Raw genomic sequence first — 21,072 nt, forward strand, 5'->3', positions numbered from 1 at the left:
CCTCAGCTCTTGGTGCATTGACATTAACGGGAGCTAATATCTTTGTAGCTTTATTTGTTTGAAGCTGTTTTAATAAATGTATTTGAATAAAGGTTTCACATTCTTTTTTGTTTTTTTTTAAAAAAATACTCATATTTAGCTTTGTAAAAGTTATCTGATTGCGACACAAACATGTAAGGTTGATGGTGTTGATTGAGTGTCATAGCCATGGGATATTATTTACCCGAAAATTAAAATGATGCATTGCAGATCAATGTAATAATTTACTCACCCTCATGTCGTTTTAAACTTTATGATAATTTTTCTTTTCTTTTCAATGGAGCACCATAGAGACCATTTCAATTAAATTACATTGAATGGAGCCTAAGATTTTTGGCAAAAGGTCCATAGGAGTGAACACTGACTTAAATTTCAGTCTTTTCCTCACACAACGCTCAAAGTTTGACTTCACACATAAAAACACTTAGAATAAATTAATCATACTTATATGGTGCTTAATTTAAAATCTACACTCCATTCTTTGTAAGAGTGACCAGAACATTCAAAATTTATTCTGGTGAACTTCACATTTGACATAAAAAGATCAAGTTTACATTTAAAAATACATGTGTCTGTAACTTTTACCTTTGTAGCCATATGGCATGTATTTAAAATGTACTTAGAAAAATAAATCTACCCTGAGAAACATTCAACAGTGTGACAACTAGCCCCAGTTTGTTTTAGAACAATATTTGTTCCCTGTGACAAGATGATGAATTGGAAGACAATAAGATAATAACTTGTGATTTATTACATTTGACAATTGATAACACAAGTAGGCCTAGTTGTCATCGTCGCTTAGAAAACGTACAAAAAGAAAGGTTAGATGAGATCTGTAAACACGCGTCATTTGAAAGAATATCTTCTTTCTGTATTTGAAAATAGCTACTAGTCTATTACGACTTGTCTGGCGCAGCTCAGGTCCTCGTTTTGTACAAGATTCCACATGTGCATCAGCTCCTGCGGGACGAGTTTGTGCACCACGATGAGGTTGCGAAAAAAGCACGGCTCCCGGTTCAGCGGCGTCACTTTGCGCTTTATGATCCCGAATGTCCTGAAGGCCAGATGCAGCTCGGGCACGATCTGCAGCTTCTGAAGGCACATGCCCAGAAACACATCATCAATGGGGTAAAGCTCCACGCTCTCCGATACAACGAAGAGCTTGCGAGCCACCTGAGAGGACATGAGAAATCCTCCCCCACCCAAATAAGGTGGATAGCGCCTATCATACAACTCTTTGGGAATGAAATATTTACTCTGGTGGTTTCTGATCGGTTTGGCTTCAAAAATAGTGTCCCCTAAAATTAGGTTTTCCGCCCTGTTCTCCTCCACTCTAAAGCCAATTAGTTCCACGAGGTTCTTGGTGTGGACAAACACATCATCGTCCCCTTTGAAGATGAAGGGAACCCCACTGCAGTAGATGTTGAACCACCTCAGAAAGTTCACCTCCTTTAAAGTGAGATTGAAGAAGGTGTCCATGAAGTCCCACTGCAAGATGTCACCGTAAGTTCGGTCTTCATATTGGACCAGGGCTTGTAAATTTCGCGCGTCTTTGCCAGTGGCCGGAGTTCCTAAAAGAAACAGCGTTTTAATTTTCAAGCCCTGTATTTCTTGCTCCTTTCCCCAGGTCTGTCGCACGGCCTCTCGTCGGTCATGTTCTTCAATAACCGATTTGACCACGACAAGAACATCCACGTCACCGCTAACGTTACACTTCTCGGGGTGATTCAGCAACATTGGGAAGTATCTGCAATGTCTGTGTAGGACAAATTCGCGGAACCTTGGGTTCAAACGACGAAACCAGGCTTGGGTCTTTATCGTGGAATTTTCACTACATTTGATTCTAGTCACGTCCCATTGTTTTGGCATAGGTTTTCCCACCTGCGCCAAGTCATTCCCGCGTGATTGAGATGCATTTTCAACGGCCTTTATGCTTTTTCTTTTGAATGACGAACATTCGGGGCCACACCATCTGCTTTTCACTTTGTCACCTTTAATATTCGGGTCCACTGTTGTTAATTTCTGAAGCATCAGTAAAGTGGCAAAAATCAAAGTAAGGCTGACCGCAGCTCTAAAGTTCTTTTTCTTTCTACAGAAGAATTCCATTACGCACGCGCTCCTCAGATAGCAGTCTGTTCGGGTGACCAGCGGATTTGTCATGATAAGATAGTCATATCACCGCCCCGGTAATCAATTTCCGTGAATTTGTGTTTAAAAAGTGTTATAAAAATATAAAAAAATCAGCGAATCGTCCATAAAAATGCATTTTGATTCAGCTGGAAAGGCTGTCGGCTCCACTTTTCTCCTGTCAGAGTGTGTTTTTGTCTGTTGTCCCGTCATATATTGTCGTTACAGGTCCTCTTCGCTTCAAGTTCCATCGTTGAACTGCTGAAAATGGGAGGCAGTCATCCTGTAAAACAATCGTCCGCCCGTCTGCCCTCCTCTCCTCTCCTCCACCTTCACGAGTCACGACACCTACCTGCTACAGGCTCTCTGGTTACACACGACAGCTGTGCAAGCGTAAGTGAGAGTACCGAAGAAGAATTCGAGCAAGGACTATTTACGTATTCAGTGTGTAAATATTGGAGTTGAAGTAGGCTACTCCTTGTTTTTTTAAAAATGGTTTTATCCCCCTTTTTTTTACATCCCTCCCACAAGCACATTGGAAGATGCTTGAAGATAACTTACCAAGTAGTTTATTAGCGCCAAACTTACTGAAATTATTTTAGTATTTAGCTCCCCCGTGTGGTTCAAAGCGATAGAGCCAAGGTCTTTTTGTCAGCATTTGAAATAAATAGATAGCCTTATCAAATGTAAGTGTATTATATATTATTTTGGCATTATATAATCCACAAACATGTCTTAAGAGCAATTTTTTCTTCTGTTAAAAATGATACAATTTAGTATTTGATCTGTGTCCTAAAAGGCTTGCTACTGCTCCAATAAGCCCCACCCAGCTTAAAGGATAATTCAATTATTTAAATATTAAAATTTAGATAATTTAAATTGTCCCATAATTTACCCAGCCATTATAGGTGTATATGACTTTCTTCTTTCAGATGAATACAATCTGAGATATATTAAAAAAATGCTTTATAATGGCTGTGAATGGAGGACGAGATTTTGAATCCCAAAAAAGTGCATCGATCTATCATAAAAGAACTTCACACAAACCATGACTCTAAGGGTTAATAAAGACCTTCTGAAGTGGTGTGTTTGTGTAAGAAAAAAATCCATTTAAAAATGTATAAACTAATTCCGACAGACGGGCGTACGCATTGATTTACAGCAAAAGAGCTTGACACATGACATATTGATGAATGCTGAAGCGCAGACTCAGAGGATAGAGCTAAACAAAACACCAGTCACGAATTAGAAGTGTAAAACAAGAAATTGTTTAAGAGAAATGTCAGAGGATTTTAAGTTTGTTTTCTAGCCCTATTTGTTTGAACCGCGAGAGGTGTCAAAGCTAGGGTTACTCTTTAGGTGTAAGTCAACTTGCATCTGCTAGTTATTTTAGTTTTTAAAGTTTTAAATATAGATATTTTTTCTTACAAAAACCCATTGCTTTGCTTCAGAAGACCTTTATTAATGCCCTGGAGCTGTATGGATTACTTTTATGATGGGTGGATGAACTTTTCAGCAGGGTTCCAGCCACATAATAGCTTAATGCTTTTGGAGCCTGTTAATATAAAACAAATACACATGGTATGCCGTCTTTATTGTTGCTATAAAACTCAGGGCAGGGATTGATAATAGGCTACTACCTACAAAATTGTACCACTCTTTTTTTCTTTTCAAATTTCAATATTAACCGTTCTATTTCATCAGAAACAATCTGAAAACAGGGCTTTAAGTGTAAAATACCGAACTTGTCCTTTAAAGGATGGATCCAGGATAGGCTACTATCCTGATAAAGTTCCCTTGGCCTTTGGAATTAAAATAACCCCACATCATCACATACCCTTCACCATACCTAGAGATTTGGCATGGGGTACTTTCCATAAGATCATCTCTCAATGCAAATCAAACCAGATAATTAGAATAACTGAAATAAAACCATGCCAATCAGGTAGCCTATTCATATTTTAATACAAACGGCGCAATAATTAACGGATGTGTCATAGGCTGGTCCTAGTAATATCATATATTCAGGTCATATTAGTCACAAACACAATATAGCCTAGTGTACGACTCATTCGACATATTTCTACGATGAATAACTTGCCATTTTGCCATCACATGTAGCCATTTTTAATCGCTTTCACTAGTATGATGGCAAATTAAACTTCAGTATTCTGTAAACAGACTACGCAGCTACTGATTGATGGGCATCAGCCGCAGCCTCAGAAAAGCCTGTAATAAAATGTTCAACTCCCATCTCGTGATTCTGTGTAGCGTAGATTATTGGATATGGGCGGGGCTTCAGCGGTCACCGGAGATAAACACTCGCAGGACTCCAGTCCACATCAGTTTTGGACGCTTAAACTTTCAATGAGGGCAAAGCAGGTGAGATAACATAATTCAGAACTTTTTTTCTGTAGTATGAACGTGCACAATCAGTGAGTAAATGCAGTTTCGACTTGTGCAGTGTACAATGTAAGTTTTCAGTGTTGTGTGTTTGTAACAGTTTTGGCGCGCAGACTAAGGTAACGTTAGACCACGCGCTTTATATTTAGTATGATACTCGCGTTGTTTTTTATGGTTGTTTTTGCTGTTTAAAGCAAGTTTATCTGTGTGAACCATTCCCAGTTCCCACCACTCGTAGCTTTTGAGTCACCAATGGATCGAATCTTTTGAATCAGTTCAGTAGAAAGATCCGTTTACGTTTTCATTCAGTGACCCATCGTTGCAACTAGACGTCGACCAGTGCGTGTTTTTTTTGTGTTATGATGAGTCATAAATTGTTTCACTAAGGTCGTTTTAACTGCATGGTCATCTTTTATTTTTACATGTCCATTCCACCCCGTTGCCTTTCTATCCCTGATACGAACTGGACTGATTCACAGTTCATTCAGTTTGTTCACGAACAAGATGATTCGTTTATTCATTTCGTTCACGAATCGGAATGATGTCTTGTTTTTTGAGGTGCATACTCGTTGCGATTTAGTGATGTTGGTATTTAAAGACTGGAGAGAAGAGAAATACATCACTGAACAACAAGCTGGACTACCTGTGCATGGAAGTGCACGGAAAAGATGTTCACTCAAATGTTCGTTCTAACGAAATGCTAGTTATTTCGTTATTGTCTTGTTCCAGACTGTCGTTTGGAGCCACAGACCGCGAGTGTGCGGCGCTGTCTCTTTAAACCCGCCCGGTGTGAAAAGTTCAGTCAAGGTCAGTGTCAGTGTCTACCCAACCATCTCCTCCCCACAGTTTCCGTCTGTCGGATACAGTAACAAGCTTTCTCACGATGTATCAACCACGTCTAAAACCGGGCTAATACTGTATTCATTTAACATATAGCTGCTACGTCTACTATTGTCTTCTATTCGCAGAGGGCGGTGAGGAGGAGGATTCTGCGCGGTTTGGTGCAGAGATCAGCGTCTGTTATCGCGAGCGCAGCGCGGCAGATGGCTGGCGACGGCGGCGAGGCCAAACGTCTCCCAAAGAGACCGTTTCACGGTGAAGTAGAGGAGAACTCCAGCGCGAACATAGATCAAACCGTCAAGATTCAGCCCGGTAAAAAGACTCCTGGTGAACGGCGCGGTAAAGAGAACTCTGTCGTCAAGTGTACGGGTCCAACAAGCGGCTCTGCAGAGGTGAAGATGGACCAGACCGCTCACAGTCCCCAGACGCGAGAGGACCCGAGCATTTTTTTCGACGAGGACAGCAATCACGTTTTCCCAGTGGAGCAGTTCTTTGGGAACCTGGATGCTGTTCAGGTAAGCCAAACCTATTCAGAATTAAGTTGTATTATGACTGGGAATCAGCAGAAATGCAGATAAATAGCGCTGGATTTATGCTTAATTTAATTTCGTCTCAAACATCTGTGGTCTTCATTTACGCTTGATGGGTCTAAAAGAGTTTGTTTTACAAATATGAATTTAAGTAAAAACCGTCTTGATTTTAATGTGAACATTTTTACGTGGCTGGTGAAAATGGTCACGTGACCAGAGTTTGACGTCTGTAGAAGCTCTGTAAAAGGAAGCGTGTAGTAGCCTACAACGAAACGGTAGATACAATATATAAAAAAATTGTTCATATGTCTAATAATTAATGTTTTTATGTGCTCTGTCTGATATAAATCATGGTCAAAATACGATACATATCAGCTGAAACGTCGTTGCCCAGTTGTGAATATTAAAGGAGAGAAATACAAAGGGAAAATAAGTTCAAAGTTGTAAAAAGTATGTCTGTCTGTCTAAATTATTACTTCCCTCTCCCCAACAATTGCCAGATAGTAAAAAAAAATCTTCTTCAAAACTTTATTATACTATATTTTATATAAGTACGTGCTGACACGTGCTGACTTAACTGAGAAAATATTGGAGTTAAATATCAGTTGAGGAGGGCCCATGCAGGATGTGAACTTTAATTTCCCTTTGCCCAAGTAACATAACTCTGGTCTAAATGAAGCTTTCCAGATAAATAACATGCAGCCAGATGGCTTTGTTTGCACACAGTAATCCTGAAATATTGAGGTTATTACAAGACCATGTAGATGTAGATTATTGGAGTGAAGGTCTGTGAATTCTCAATTGGGTGTCAAAACACAGCAGGTGTCGGGTTGATTTCATGATGCATACACTCAATAGCCAGCTGTCATTAATACAATTTTAATGTCTTATGGCTTTGTTTTAAAACATTCTGACCTGATTTGTTTCAGGATTACCCAAGCAGAACCCCAGGAAGCAAGAGTATGAGTCGGAGAGAGTACAGGAGCATGCATTACTATGCCAAAGAGGACAGTGAAGATGAGCATCTATGAGCACACGATCTCTCTCAAACTGTCTGCCAGAGTTTTGACCTGAAGCCTGCAAGAGTTCGACTTTTACAGTATGCCGGTAAAATGGACTTGATTGTTTTAAAGCAAGCTATTTTATTCCAAGATCCTTCTCAATTATAATGTTTGAGCTACACTGAGATGCACTGCGTTGATTTATCAGTAATGTTTTCTTAAGAAAATTTTAATGAGGTACGTTATCAATGGCAAAAATGTTAGTACATCCGTAATTATAAACTTCAGACCATTATAAGTGTGTTGCATTAATGGAATGTACAGTATGAGGGGTTTATGCTAGACTTAAGGCTAAAACCATCATGTGATTGGGGCTTGTGCTGAAAGAAAGCTATATAATATATGGAAACGTCTCTTGACACAGTGTACCATAAGGTTGATCTGGCAGCGCCGACCAGCACACTGGGTATTCTACCACTAGTCCTTACTAAGCTTTTAAAAAATCAACAAACATAATGTTATCAGAGTCAAGTGCCTCCCGTTTGCTGTTCAGACTTTGAAACATTCTGAATTTGGCACTTTTAACATTTCTCTGTTGAGAATGAATAGGTTTGTTTTGAAAAAAAAAAAAACTCTTTATACTTCGGACATGGTGCTGTATAATTGAAAATTAAAGCATGTTATTGTTTTTTTTTATATGCTTATGATGTAAAGTTTTTTTATTATTGAATAGTATCTCAAATTAAGAGGGTTTTATTGTAAGATATGAAAAGTTGTAATTTTTAACCAATCAAGCTCTTTTATGCATGTTGCTCCACTAGGAATTTGTCTGTATATAAAGATATGTTGATCTTATTTGAGTGGATTTGCACTAACTTCACTAGTAGCTCAAAGATGTAACAATTTAATATGTAGTTTCTTTGCTACTATGTACAAATTGTCTGAGGTAAAAATTGTGATTTGAAGTTTATATTTTTCTATTGAAGTGAAAAATCAAGTGCTAATTTTTGCTACCAAATGCCTTGTATGTAGATGATGTGTCATTATGAAATATTCAGTGTATTATCATACAAAAGTACAATACTCCGTCCAGAGAAATTAAACCTCATGAATGACTTTGGATGCGTGTGCAATTTTTTATTATTATTTAACATTCAGTTTACTAAAATATGAAGAGTTTTTTTTTTTTTTTACAGGGAAGGCTCTGTAGTCTGTATAATAAATAAGATCATTGTTTGTTAATGAAAGGATGACAAACATTTGCTGTACAAGACATCCTGTTCCCACACATGCTTCCAATATCTGATGATACAAGATTTTGATGATAAATCACTGGCTTCTGGCAGAAAGCTGGAACAGGAAAGAAAGATGAACCAAATACTCTTTTCAAAGACTTTTAGTTATTTAAATAAACCAGTAAAAAAGCAAATGTACAAATATAAAATCAGTCACTTTTATAAAACCCTGAAGAAGTTCATTATAAACATATTTAAACATAATTGTTGCTTTGGTACAAACATTTGAATGGAAGTTGGAACTAAAAATTACAATTAGAAATTCTGAAGCACAATATATAACCCAACAGTAATATGATAAATGGCTCTGGAAGCTCACACTATGCTGCATATTTCATAAGAGGATTATGAATGTCCTTTCATTTCACAGTCCTGACCCGCTTGTAGATTTTTCGGGAGTCACAGCGGAGCTCGTGGGCCCCTTTCTTATGGCAGACAATGTGAACCAGCTTGAGATTCTCTCTTGTGAACAACAGTTTGTAGAAATAATCCACGTTTATATCTCCGCTCTTACCACCCTTCAGTGCCTCAGCGAGTGCAGGGATCACAGTCCTCTTCTTTTCTATCCTGTATTTCAGAATAATTCATATTCTTAAATTACCTTTACCAGAGGACCTAAATACTGAAATTAAAATGTAGCCTATATCAGTAGAGAACATTAAGATTCAAGTCTCTTATGTTCACCAAGAAGACTGCATTTATTTGAACAAAAACACCGTAAAATGTATAGTGTGATACACAACCATTCAAAAGTTGGTGCAAGTAAGATTGAAAATAATAATAATACTTTTATTTAGCAAATATGCATTAAATTGATAAAGTGACAGCAAAGACATTTATAATGTTACAAATGATTTCAAATTAATGTTAATTTAGCTTTCTATTCATCAAAAAAAAAAAAAACCCTGAAAAAGCTGTACCAGCAGTAAATCTGAAGGATCATGTGACACTAAAGACTGGAGTGATGGATGCTGAAAATTCTGCTTTACCATCAAAGGAATAAATAACATTTAAAGCTGCAGTCCGGCACTTTTTTGGGTTTAAAAATATCAAAAAAGACATTTTTGAAAAAAAACGTAACCAGCCAGTGTTCAAAACGATCTACTTGCCTTACCTCGATTCAAAACGGTAAGCTTGTAATAATAAATTTAATTCCAGTGGTACTGGTGGATTTCCGCGGGAATTTCGAGCATGTCTTTGCGTCATTACGTCACTTCTGTACACATAGAGAAGGAGTCTCGGCTAGTCGGCTATTATAGCGTGTGTGGATGATGGTGGAGATTTAGCTTAGCACTTGGTATGGCGGATCCCGAAAGTTTAAAGCGACAATCACCAGTGACAACTGGAGATTCACCAGTTGTAAAACCCAAAGACTTCGGACTTCAGAGTGGCTACAGAAAAAATATTTTTTTTCACGTTTTGACGTGATATAAGCAATCGTTAGATTTAATCAGCATGATATAGCTACTGCAATGCTTCCCCCCATCCCCCGAATTTGGTCAGAACAAAAGTGAATGTTTCTTACTTGTTCAGATGACATTTTCCGATGAAAATTCTAATGTTGACACTTTCAAAAAGTATACTCTGAGATTGCTGATGACAGTACAGTATCCACAGCGACGCGGCAGCGACAGGTTCCCCTCAATACATTGTGTTCATCCGCGCTGTTTCATGCCGATTTACTACCCACGCACAGTTAATAATTCCGCGAATAACTGCAATTGCAGATTTCGAACAGAGATGGCGACAAAGAGGAAAAACGACGGACTGCAGCTTTAAAAATGTATAACAATAGAAAACAGTTATTTTAAACCATAATAATTACGATTTTCACAGTATTTTTGATCAAATAAATGCATCATTCTTGAGCATAAGAGACTTCTTTCAAAAACATTAAATATCCTTATTAATTCCAAACTTTTGACCGGCAGTGTGATTGTTTGTTATAAACATTTACATTCAAGATGCACTACTCACACGTGGTCCAGATTCCAGGTGCTGAAGAGGATTCTGCTCTCGCGGTTCCCATACGGGTTTATTGAGTGGAGAAATGTGCAGTTGTTCTCGTCAAAGGCACCCTGTTAGAGTAAAAATCTTTGAGTCCTATACAAATAGAAACTTCTGTACCACTTCAACAAAATCAGGAATTTTACATTTTAATGAAAGATCTTTTATATTATTAGGTTTCATTACTTTCCTTTCGATGGACTGAACTGAATGAGACTCATTAGAAATGACTAAACTACAGCACCTGACAGGAGAACCAGCCCTCTTCAGTGCAGAGCCTGAGGACGTCCTTCTCCGATCTGTCAAAATAGGTGCCGTTGTATCGTGCAGCCTTCAGTCTCTCTGCCAAGATCTCCACCACCTTTTTATATTCACTTTTTGTCTTGGCATTTGGAATAGTCTGCGTGTATCCATCAACCTATATACAGTGAAGAATATATCTCATTTAGAGTGATGGCAGGTCTTTTTTACTGCATCATGAAATAAATGATAAACTCCATTACATATTATAATATCTTCAACACTTCAAAAACTAACATTTAAAGCAGAAGTGAATGCAGTTTGTCACACCTCTTTCAAATATCCTCGGACTCTGTTCTGGCAGTTATACTTCATGTAAGCAGACTTGGTTTTAAACCGGGCATCAATACCTGATATATAGACATGAGAAAACTGAGCCAATGCTCACAAATACGACACATTTCAATACATTAAATATAATTCGGTGTAACCTGGACATGTTCTTTGTGAGTTATATCCAATAATATAGCCTCATAACAATTTTATGAGTACCCCAAAAACGTCAAAACATTCATAATTTAAAACAACAAAATGATTTTTTTTTTGCAATAAATTAACTTGTTCTGTATGAATAGCAAAAACGTTTCCTCATACTAGTCAGTTACATTAAAGAGTAAATGTCTGCTTATATTATTTCCCCTCACTTACCTTCAAACCATTCCTTATCTTCTTCTCTGCTCTCCACCTCCGAGTTGTCCCTCAGGTTCCTCAGAAGGTCTCCCAGTATTCTGCGCCGTTTGGGAGACTGCTCATCTGACAGAAGATCTTTTGCTGCACTGATCAGAAGGTCTGTGTGTCTGTCAAATCCCAGGACTTGGTTTATTTCATGAACAACTGTAGAGAATGAAAAGCCAAAGCAATGTGATTCGTGTCCTGTTTTATTGCAATATTATTTTCAAGCAATGTTTTCCAGTTTCATTCCAACTGTCAGTCAATGAAATAAACTCACGCCCATTCCAGCTCTGTCCCTCAGGCAGGAGGACAAGTTCTGTGTTATCGGGAAGATTTTGAAAATATTCTTCGGTAACTACAGTTCCATCCTCGTACAAGCAAACCTGTATTCCGGAGCTGGATACCTGTGCATAAAATATGAACCATGAACGCTTGACTGCTGTATCCAAACACATGTACAGTAATGACACTCTCTCTTTAATAAACCACATGAAAACACATTTTATTTTACCTTTATTAAATTACATCCTTTTTTAATCAGCTCCTTAAGATTAATGGCCGCAATTCCGTATTTGTTGGACTGGTTGGCACTTCTGATCTTAACCAGCTTGGGTTTTGTGGTTATTTTGTGCATTGTCTTCCGCAATGATAAAGTTTCTTTTTCGCCGTATGTCTGCATGGGCGATCAAAACAACGACATGACGCGCGCTGCCATCTTGTGGATGCAAATAAAAATAACACGGATTAACAACATAAATGTTTTAAAATAAAAAAGCAGATAGTAGCCTAGTATTTAAAAAATATATTCCGGAAACAGGATAATTATGAGCGGTTCATTTTGAATTAGCTACGAACCCCTAGAATTAACATTTTGGAGCCATATGGGTTTCCTCAGGAATTTCGCTTGGTAGCCTAAAATAAGATGTTTTCCACATCATAATTTACAGGCGATCACACGAATCCTGAAGCCGCAAAGACTAAAACACCATTTATTATTATTATTATTATTACAAATTGTAGGCTATACCGGTAATAACCTACTTTCTGCAGATAGAATGAGTCTTTATGCAGATATTCCTAGTTCAAATCGTTATAGGCCTATATATGGCTAATGTTTGACTAACAGAATAATTGTCATATCATAATTAACAATGTACTAAGCTAAAAAACTAAAATATTGACTTAGGATATTGACACTAAAGGATTTTTTTTTTGGATCAGATACTTGCCCTGCCAAAACATTCACCGGGCCTGCCTAAATTAATGAATAAATAAAGTTATTGCTTTTGTTGTTTTTTACCTATCAAACTAACATTTTAAATTGCAAAATTGTCAATTCCAATTTACGATCACAGCAGGATACTGGTGACAAGTAAAGTAAAGACAAGTAAACTTTCAATAATAAAACAAGAACAAATAAACAAATTGCAAACAATAGCACAAATATATATGTAATATATACACAAATAATATATACAAATATATACATACACAAGAACAAAGATACAAGTTAAATAAACAGTGTTTGTGAGCTGAGTCTGTAGGCCTATGCTATTAAGTAATTAAACCTAGCTACGTAATTTATTGTTAAGAGCAGTGATTCTCTCTCTTTCTTTTGTTGTTTGATTAGCATTATTTTATTAACATTTTTAACGTAGGAAAGAGAAAGTAAAAGAGGCTATAGGCATTTACTGTCACTTTAAGATCATTGGCTATTCAAATTCCACTGCATTTATAGGAATGCAGAACTGAAAATACGCTTCATTTAGTATGGACTCTGAGACGATCTACAATATCCGTGAATAATGCTTTGTGAAAGAAAAAAAAAGTCTATTCTATAATAACTCAATATCCGCTGGTAAGTCGTATCTTTTTTTATAGTATTTTATTAATGAGGAAACCGCGTGACCTGCAGCTTTTAATAACATTATCACGAAAAAAGTATCCAGATTTTGAAGGCAGTTGACAAATATCGATAAGCCTATATAAAGGTTATATAATTTCCTCCCCTTTTCTGTTCGAATCACTGTTATCTTATATCCAGATACGTGTTATTCCTTTATTTCCCCCACACTGCGACAGTTCTAAAGTGAAAGTAAAAATTATTTTCTCCCACAAGTTGTTGCTTGGCTTGTTTTCATTGGCTCAAACCTTTTAGCCTACATGAATTGTACGGATAGAGAATATTTTACCGACTTGCATGCTTCATAAATTCTATGAAAATAACAAAACAAAATTCATAAAACACTATGTCCAAGGGACTAATTTGTATTACAATGAACAGATTTTATTCTTTTTTTGCATTTTATTTATATATTGGATTATTTTTTACCCTTGTCTCAGATTCAGACTTTTATGAAAATCCATTCTAATAAAATATGAATAATTAACTGGTTATTTATTCCATTTCAGTATTTATGTGAAAAATATAGGCCTATATACATTTTAAAAACCTTTTGCATTTTGTATACAAAACAAATAATCATCCATTTTGTTCCACAAAATGTATAAAATGTAGGCCTAATTTACACAACCATAATTTCCACAGAATACATTTTAAACGCAACATGTATTTTATATAATTGGTGGAAATGACACTGTGGTTGAAATGTTTGTGATGTTTCAAAGATGTTTTTTTTTCTTCTAAATCTGCAAGCCAAAAGTGCCCTTAGATGAAGAAACATCCAAATGAGCTAATCCTTTTTCTGTTTGTTTTGCTTCAGGTTGTTTTCCAAAGAATGCAGGCTATGTCTGCAAGAAGCTGTGGAAATACAACCTGTACAAGATCTGAGACTTGAAGAGTCTTGAAATGCTGTCGCCTTGTCTCTCAGTTTTCTATGATCTGTAATCAACTCATACTGTTTACTGTTCTGAACTTCTGACACACATCAGACCATGCGGCTAACATCACAGCATTGGACGCACATGAAGTTTGTGCTCAAAACAAAACAATACCAATGACATGTGAGAAATGTTTGCTCAGTGCTCACATTAACTAAACAGACTTAGAACATGTGACCATGTTTACTTTAAGGATTACTATTCTTACAATTATTTTTCATCTTAACTATGAACTTTGTTTTTGTCGATGTGAATATGCTGAATATGAGATAGACAAGCAATGCTGCCCCATGTGTTCCCCTGGTAAGATTGCAAGTTATCATAACTTTATTTCCCTTTCAATACGGTTCACTGGCAGTGCGTCAGAGATTTTATCTGCTATGAGGAAACTCAGTTATCTCTGAATACTGAAAGCCTGATTGGTTCACATCTGTGAATTTCACAGACAAATGGCCTTTCAGCCCGCCAGAATGGGCAGGGCCAACTGCCTGTTTACAATAAGTCGCACAGAAACGGCCATCTAGTCAGATTTACTACCCTTCAGCGCAAAGCCACATCTCCTTGCTGACTCATTTACACTTTCTAGGCAAGAGTAAATGAGAACCCAAGTGCAGTTTATTATAAACAAAACCAAACAACGACATGGAGTGGCATGAAAACTCAAAAATTAGGACATGAACAGAAACTTACAAACAGTGGTCTACAGGAAACAATACTTTACAAAGACACATGGCAAACATGAGGGCTTAAATACACACAAGACTAATGACAAGACAAGGGACACCTGTGAACAATGAACCAATGATAACATGACACATCAGACAAGGGAACACATGGCAGGATCACATGACTAACAAGGAATCACATGACAGACATGGAAACATGACAATGACATGAAATGTGGCCAAGACAAGACCAAATCGTGACACACTGCAGCGGATCAGCGCCGATTCACAGCTCGTGCTTCTCCCCTGCGGATTTCCGGCGAAAGCAAAAAGGATTTCAATGTGCGGCAGGCAGCCATCTGCGGCTCTCCAACCCCTTGCCACCCGAAGGCTTAGGAAGCCATTCCGGGTGCGTCAAATTGGGTTTTAGAGACAATAAAATGGGTTTACTCGCTCCAATTCGCTCACAGACACTCCCCACCCCCACCCCCACTTCATGGGTGTGAAAGCTTGGGGTTCGGAATCAACTTCCCAACGCATCACGTTCCTGGGGGCAATTCTCGACTCGTCCGATAGGGCGGTTTGTCGGATCACGCCCTAAAAATTCAGAAGCTAGCGACAGCATTCAGACCGCGGAGCAACCTCCCTTTAAAGGCATTTCAGAAGCTCCTCAGTAGTTCCCTTGTGCTTGGTACACACGGTCCGCATGATTTGGAGCATTTTCGGCCTGGTGGAAGTGCATCTCTTCGCGTCGGAAGAGAATACCCACTGGCCAATATTATTTTCAAAGAAAAAGGACGCATTGGCCCACAGGTGGCCCCCTTTGCGCCTCTATGCCTTCCCTTCGGTAGCACTGCTCCCTCAGGTCATCAGCTGAATCTGGCAAGGCAAATGCTCTGCCTTACTCATGGCACCACTCTGGCAGAACCAGCTGTGATTACCCGGAATGGTCCAGCTGCTGTCTGCAGCACCATGGCTGAACCCTTTGAGAAGGGACCTCCTTTCCCAGCTTCCAAGCGAAAGGGTCAATCTGGCATCCCCAACCCGAGTTGTGGAGCCTCAACCTATGGCCTCTCGACGGAAGCCTCCTAGCCTCCCCCAGGGTCATGAACACAATCTCCTGTTACTAATGTAACCTTGGTTCCCTGAAATAACGGGAATGAGCACAGACGTGGATGGCCTTTCAGACGTGAACCAATCAGGCTTCAATATTCAGTTTCCCCATAGCATCCAGAGAAAATCTGACGTAATGCTCGTTCCCGTTATTTCAGGGAACCGAGGTTACGTTAGTACCCGGAGCGTTTTATTATTTTTGTCTTTATAGGTTTTTTAATCAGTATTTTTTATGATTATTATGATATTAGTAGCAAAGTTTGTGAAAATATATACCTCAGTAAAAGTAACCATTCCGCCATAATACTAGTAATAATACTACTTTTCTAATAGCCTACTTATATTTCAAAACAGAAATGATGTTCAGCTAAAATCACAGATTTTTTTGTTTTGTTGTGCTGCCTAGGAAATTGTGTTATTTTGCACTGCACGGATGAAATCAGCACAACTTGTCTTCCATGCCCTCCATTAACTTTCACTGATGAACCAAATGGCCTCATGAAATGCTTTCCCTGTTCTGTATGTGATGCAAGTGAGTGTTTCACATTTATATCTGTTTATCTAAAAAAATTAACATTGATGGTGAAAAATCATGTATGTTAATGCAAATAATTTGAATCTGAATAGTTGCAAGTTAGTTGGTCTAGGAAATCTAAAAATATAAGTTCCTTAAAACAAGCTGCAATACAACTCCAAAAAGAATCTGTTAAAAAACAAGAAACTCAGTGCTTTATTGTTTACTCATTTCCATCCTAGACCGAGGTTTAAGATTGAATAAAGCATGTACTCAGTCATCAGATACTGTTTGTGGGCCACTGGAAAGATTCTACTGCATTGAAAAAAAGAAAAGCAGCTGCATTTTTGCTATGCAACACTCTGAATGCAGCCCTGGACAATATATCAAACAAGCAGGTAAATGATAAAAACCTATACGTATATATAGCGTAAAAGACAAAAAAGAAGAAGTTTTTAAGCAAATACACAGTAGTGGCTTTATGTTGACTTTCTCTGCAGGTACTGGCTCCACAGATACGGTGTGTGCTGACTGCTCAGGTGACACATATTCAAATGGATCTTTCTCATCCTGTTTACCACACAGAAAGTAAGTGCTCTCTTAAACTGCTTGTATATGCTGTTAGTCATTTTCGACAAATCTGATCCTGGATATCATTCACAGATGTGATGCCATGGGACTTACTGAAACAAATCCAGGAACACAGTCATCTGACAGTGAATGTGGAAATCCCCCGAATGCTTTAGCAATTGCTCTTAGTGTTATAGTTACTTTAATAGTAATTACAGGAAGCATTTTCATCATTAAACATATTTGGAATAATATGGTAAACTTTTTTTCTGATATTTTGTAGTGTAGTGGCATATGAGACACTTAAAAAAAGTATTTATATATATTGATGCATTTATCAAAATATGATGATGTGGGAGATTATTACATTATTAATTGTATGTCTCCTCATTCTGTTCAGACATACAGGTATTGATAATGAATTGCTTTGTAATATAAAATTGACATTGAAAAATAAATTAAACAAAAATGTATTTGTTTTTGTTCAAAGGAATCCATGAATGATTTAAATAAAGCAATTTTAACAGGTAACACTACAGAGTAAAGGGAGCTATACAGTTAATCAGCTTACATGATGAGAATTTTAAATGGCATGAATACAAGTTTAGATTTTAATGATGTGTATTATTATTATGGTCTCCTGTGGTTTGACTGTGGAAAGCCATGCAAGACACACATTCTTCATGTTTGTGCAAGCTATGAAAAGTGATACTTTCCTTGTATTTTCAGACAGGATTAATGTTGAATCAGAGCTTTAAGGACAAGCCACACTAAAGAATCTGAACAACCCAGAAAGACTGCAGTTTTCAGTCTTACTTCCACACACATTGACATCATGACATTCTCAAGCCTGAACTCCTGCAGTGGTTGGAGCAAGACACAGTATAAGTACAAAACCAAAAGTTCATAATAATGTTATTATGAACTGAAAAATACTGCAAGTAAAAATTTAGCAGCAAAATGAGCATGAACATTATATATTTTACAAATTTACAGATCATACAACTGCATTAATAACTTTCTATAAACAGAAACACTTATGATTTAACACATTAACAATTTTGTATTCATTACAAAGTGTATTGACCAGTGTCATTGGACACCAATTGTTAATAAATTAAATCTGGTCTACGCTAATTCAAAATTAATAACTAACCCGCTGTTATTCAGATGACTAAGTTTATGAATCTTACATTAGTAATTATATAATGACTGACAAATCTCTAGCACGACCTGTTAAAATGTGCTGTTGAAGAGTAGGCTTTAGCTTATTGTTTAGTTAGTAAAAAAAGAAGAATAATATTTAAACAATGTTTTCATTTTTTTTTAAAGATGTTTTATTGCATTTATTTGTGAATCTATATGTATCTTGTATGTTATTGTCATGGATTCGGCATGCATGCCATCAGCACCAGGCACAAAAATCAATAAGAGCATATTATGAAAGAAATTTAAAAATGGCTACAAATTCTAGATGTTTTTTTTTCATATTATAGTTCAGAGATTGAGATTTTATTCATATACAAATAACATTTTCGTATTATAATGTTAAAGCGAGGTTATACAAAAACGTGCTGTGATCCAATTATTGTCATTAAAGCTCAACAAGAATGTCTATAAAATAGGAAAAAAAAAAAAAAAAAAAACTCAGGAAAGACTGAGCAAACGGACACTCCCAAAACATATGGCTTACAGTTTCAGAAGACACTTCCCAACAGGATGTATCAATGTAACTTCAACATTTCTGCAAAGAATGCTTAAGTTGACATGATAAAATCTGTTTAAACAATTTCATATTTCTTTAACTAGCAATTTCTAAGGAAGTGACCAATAGGCTACATCCTCTTAATATCATCAAAAATGTTGTTCCAATAACATGATGGATGAAAATAAGGATCTGATTTTGCAATTGGATTTTTGTACAGAGAGACAAACAGAAACAACCACAGTGGATTCAGGGCAAACAGAAACGATTGAGCCACTATTATTGTTTCTGAAGAAAGAGCATACGCATTTCCAAAAAGATGGCCTTTAAACTTGGATGGGCTCTATGCACAGCTGCACTACTTCTTGAACTTTAGCCAGCTCCTTTGTTTCCTGTCTGCCATTATTGAACAAACTGATGAATCTGTGTCTGATTATTGTTGTTGGTCAGGCACACCTGGATTAATCAGTTTGTCCAATAATCGTAGACAGGAAACAAAGGAACTGGCTAAAGTTCAGGAATTATACTGGGAAATATGTCTTTGATTCACCACCGAGCCACACGGTGGCAATATGCGGCAATCCTCGCACTTCTCTCGTGCAGAAAAGCGCCAAACCGCTCTTTAATTCACCCTGGCAACGGCTGACAGACGCTATGGCAACCACTTCAGAGAGAATCCTACTGTCTATGAGAGAATCCCTTTCTGACAAAAAGCTAAGCCCAGAGTATTTTTATTATGTATTATCATTATGAAGATAACAGTGTGTAGAGCGTGTGTATAAAATATCAGAACTAGTTATTCTGTAAAATTAGCCAAATTACATGCGTTTGAAGCATTAGCAGGCGAAAAGAAAGAGACTGTGTCAAACTGCTAAGTTACAAAAAGTGTCTCTGCGTCATATGAGCGTCGAATTTGGTCAATATTCAGCATTTGGTTTGAATTCGGTTTCACAAGTGCTCCACTTCAACTGTGGGGATGATTTAACAACCCGTGAAGGTTTTAGACGTTTTCAGGGATGTTTGTTCACTGACCGACAGCCTCTAAGATACGTTCCCTAGTAAGTTAGATTTTTAGTAAGTTAGTGAAGAAACTTCGCACATGTCTGACTGGAAAAACGCTTTCGAGAGAAACCGAGTGATCCCTCCTCACAGTCAAACCGCCAGACAAGCTCCAGGATCTTCTCAAGGTCTACAGCTGCTCTTCAAACAGGTCGATGGACTTCACATAAGACAGGTGAGGGTTTCAGTCAGGTAACGTTAGGCTATCGTTACATATGTAAAAGTTAAGATGTAACGTTAACGTTATGGTTAGATCATGTTACTAAGTCATAATTTCTCATATTTTTCATATTTTAAGCACCATATTTTTAAGTACGTTACAAATATTACATTTCCAGGGGTAACGTTATTCTTGGCACAGTTCAACCAAATTTTTAAACTAAATTCTGTCAGCATTACCTCACCCTCAAGTTGTTCTAAACATGCATTCCGTATTTTCTTCTGTTGAACATAAAGGAAGATTATTTGAAGCAACTTATATCTAAAAACGGTTGCTGGTCCCCATTCACCTCCATATAGAAAACTGTATGGTTACCTACTTTCTTGAAAATATATTCTTTTGTGTTCAGCTGAAGAAAAAAATGCAGGTTCAGAACAACTTGAGGGTAAATAAATAATGACAGAATTTTCATTTTTGAGTGAACTATACCTTATATAAGCCCATAAAAACTATATAAGCCCATAAAAACTTCAGACATTTTTCCATTCATAATTCCTAGTTCATGATATATATATATATAAACTACTTTATTACACTATATAATGTAATATATATTATATATAAAATTTATTTATTTCTTATTTCTTAATAATATATTTTATATTGTATAATTAGGCCTAGCCTATATATATATATATATATATATATATATATATATATATATATATATATATATATATATATATATATATGTATGTATATATACACACTACTGTGTAAAAGTCATGACTCCCTATACAAAAATCTCACTGGATTGTTACAATTAATGTCTAAATGAATGTTTGGAAATGTAAACTGATATTTCCTACTGACACACTACAGCAAAAGATAGCCCTATACATAACTTGCCATTTAAAAAAAAAAATGTTTTGGGGTGAAAATACTAAGATGCCTAATAGGGCTGGACCTGAATATTAATTCGGTTGGTTGGTGTTCGATTTTCAATTTTGAGATTCGAATATTAGTCCCAAAAACTCAAACGTGAGATTTTACTGTGACGTCACATGCCCCAGTAAAATTGCCAATGAGTGAACGTCATGAACGTCATAATTCAGTTTATCTGGAAGAGAAGACAAAAATGACGAAGACCTCAGCTGTGATTTTGTTTGTCAGAAAAATGTTAGGCTACCTTATTAAAGTATCTTATATGTATCTTGTGTGTGTCCACACA

General features: G+C 36.9%; 5 protein-coding genes across 11 annotated transcripts in view; 3 read left to right on the plus strand and 2 right to left on the minus strand.

Annotated features, from left to right (window-relative positions):
* Window positions 1–927: 927 nt before the first annotated feature.
* On the minus strand, window positions 928–2,199 carry b3gnt7l (UDP-GlcNAc:betaGal beta-1,3-N-acetylglucosaminyltransferase 7, like; the record flags this gene model as incomplete). The annotated part of the gene is made up of 1 exon (XM_079637633.1): window positions 928–2,199. The coding sequence occupies one exon, from the start codon at window positions 2,197–2,199 to the stop codon at window positions 928–930; it is 1,272 nt and encodes a 423-aa protein (XP_079493759.1).
* On the plus strand, window positions 1,002–8,074 carry cUnh1orf174 (chromosome Un C1orf174 homolog; the record flags this gene model as incomplete). Of its 3 annotated transcripts, XM_079637635.1 has the most annotated exons (7): window positions 1,002–1,542; window positions 1,667–1,782; window positions 2,135–2,225; window positions 2,395–2,559; window positions 5,299–5,376; window positions 5,538–5,924; window positions 6,869–8,071. In XM_079637635.1, the coding sequence occupies 4 exons, from the start codon at window positions 2,434–2,436 to the stop codon at window positions 6,968–6,970; spliced, it is 693 nt and encodes a 230-aa protein (XP_079493761.1). In that variant the 3' UTR covers window positions 6,971–8,071. The 3 variants fall into 3 exon arrangements, with proteins under 3 accessions (XP_079493761.1, XP_079493762.1, XP_079493760.1); XM_079637636.1 differs by lacking the exon at window positions 1,667–1,782 and having other exon boundaries at window positions 1,004–1,542; XM_079637634.1 differs by lacking the exons at window positions 1,002–1,542; window positions 1,667–1,782; window positions 2,135–2,225 and adding an exon at window positions 4,438–4,548 and having other exon boundaries at window positions 2,434–2,559; window positions 6,869–8,074.
* On the minus strand, window positions 8,064–11,935 carry dffb (DNA fragmentation factor, beta polypeptide (caspase-activated DNase)). Of its 2 annotated transcripts, none has more exons than XR_013800461.1 (7): window positions 11,726–11,908; window positions 11,492–11,618; window positions 11,191–11,376; window positions 10,813–10,892; window positions 10,487–10,660; window positions 10,010–10,313; window positions 8,064–9,251 (listed from the first exon to the last, which is right to left on the minus strand). XR_013800461.1 is itself a non-coding variant. In XM_079637632.1 (7 exons), the coding sequence occupies exons 1-7, from the start codon at window positions 11,891–11,893 to the stop codon at window positions 8,595–8,597; spliced, it is 1,044 nt and encodes a 347-aa protein (XP_079493758.1). In that variant the 5' UTR covers window positions 11,894–11,935; the 3' UTR covers window positions 8,064–8,594. The 2 variants fall into 2 exon arrangements, 1 of the variants encoding a protein (XP_079493758.1); XM_079637632.1 differs by having other exon boundaries at window positions 8,064–8,802; window positions 10,213–10,313; window positions 11,726–11,935.
* Window positions 11,936–12,999: 1,064 nt separating this feature from the next.
* On the plus strand, window positions 13,000–18,241 carry LOC307011678 (tumor necrosis factor receptor superfamily member 14-like). The gene is made up of 9 exons (XM_079637637.1): window positions 13,000–13,072; window positions 13,938–13,992; window positions 14,218–14,358; window positions 16,240–16,365; window positions 16,590–16,745; window positions 16,848–16,935; window positions 17,011–17,173; window positions 17,408–17,444; window positions 17,647–18,241. The coding sequence occupies exons 2-9, from the start codon at window positions 13,953–13,955 to the stop codon at window positions 17,673–17,675; spliced, it is 780 nt and encodes a 259-aa protein (XP_079493763.1). The 5' UTR covers window positions 13,000–13,072; window positions 13,938–13,952; the 3' UTR covers window positions 17,676–18,241.
* A 935-nt stretch (window positions 18,242–19,176) lies between these two features.
* The window catches only part of nphp4 (nephronophthisis 4), a 151,896-nt gene continuing 150,000 nt past the window's right edge, over window positions 19,177–21,072 (plus strand). For all 4 annotated transcript variants that reach the window (XR_013800428.1, XR_013800429.1, XM_079637271.1 and 1 more), the window contains exon 1: window positions 19,177–19,856. Coding sequence is in view for 2 of the 4 variants with exons in the window: in XM_079637271.1 (XP_079493397.1) it covers window positions 19,722–19,856 (135 nt within the window). In the remaining 2 variants the exon portion in view is untranslated. The remainder of the gene's footprint in view (window positions 19,857–21,072) is intronic.

This window comes from Phoxinus phoxinus, assembly GCF_949152265.1.
Source record: "Phoxinus phoxinus genome assembly, chromosome: 15".
NCBI classification, from domain to species: Eukaryota; Metazoa; Chordata; class Actinopteri; order Cypriniformes; family Leuciscidae; genus Phoxinus; species Phoxinus phoxinus.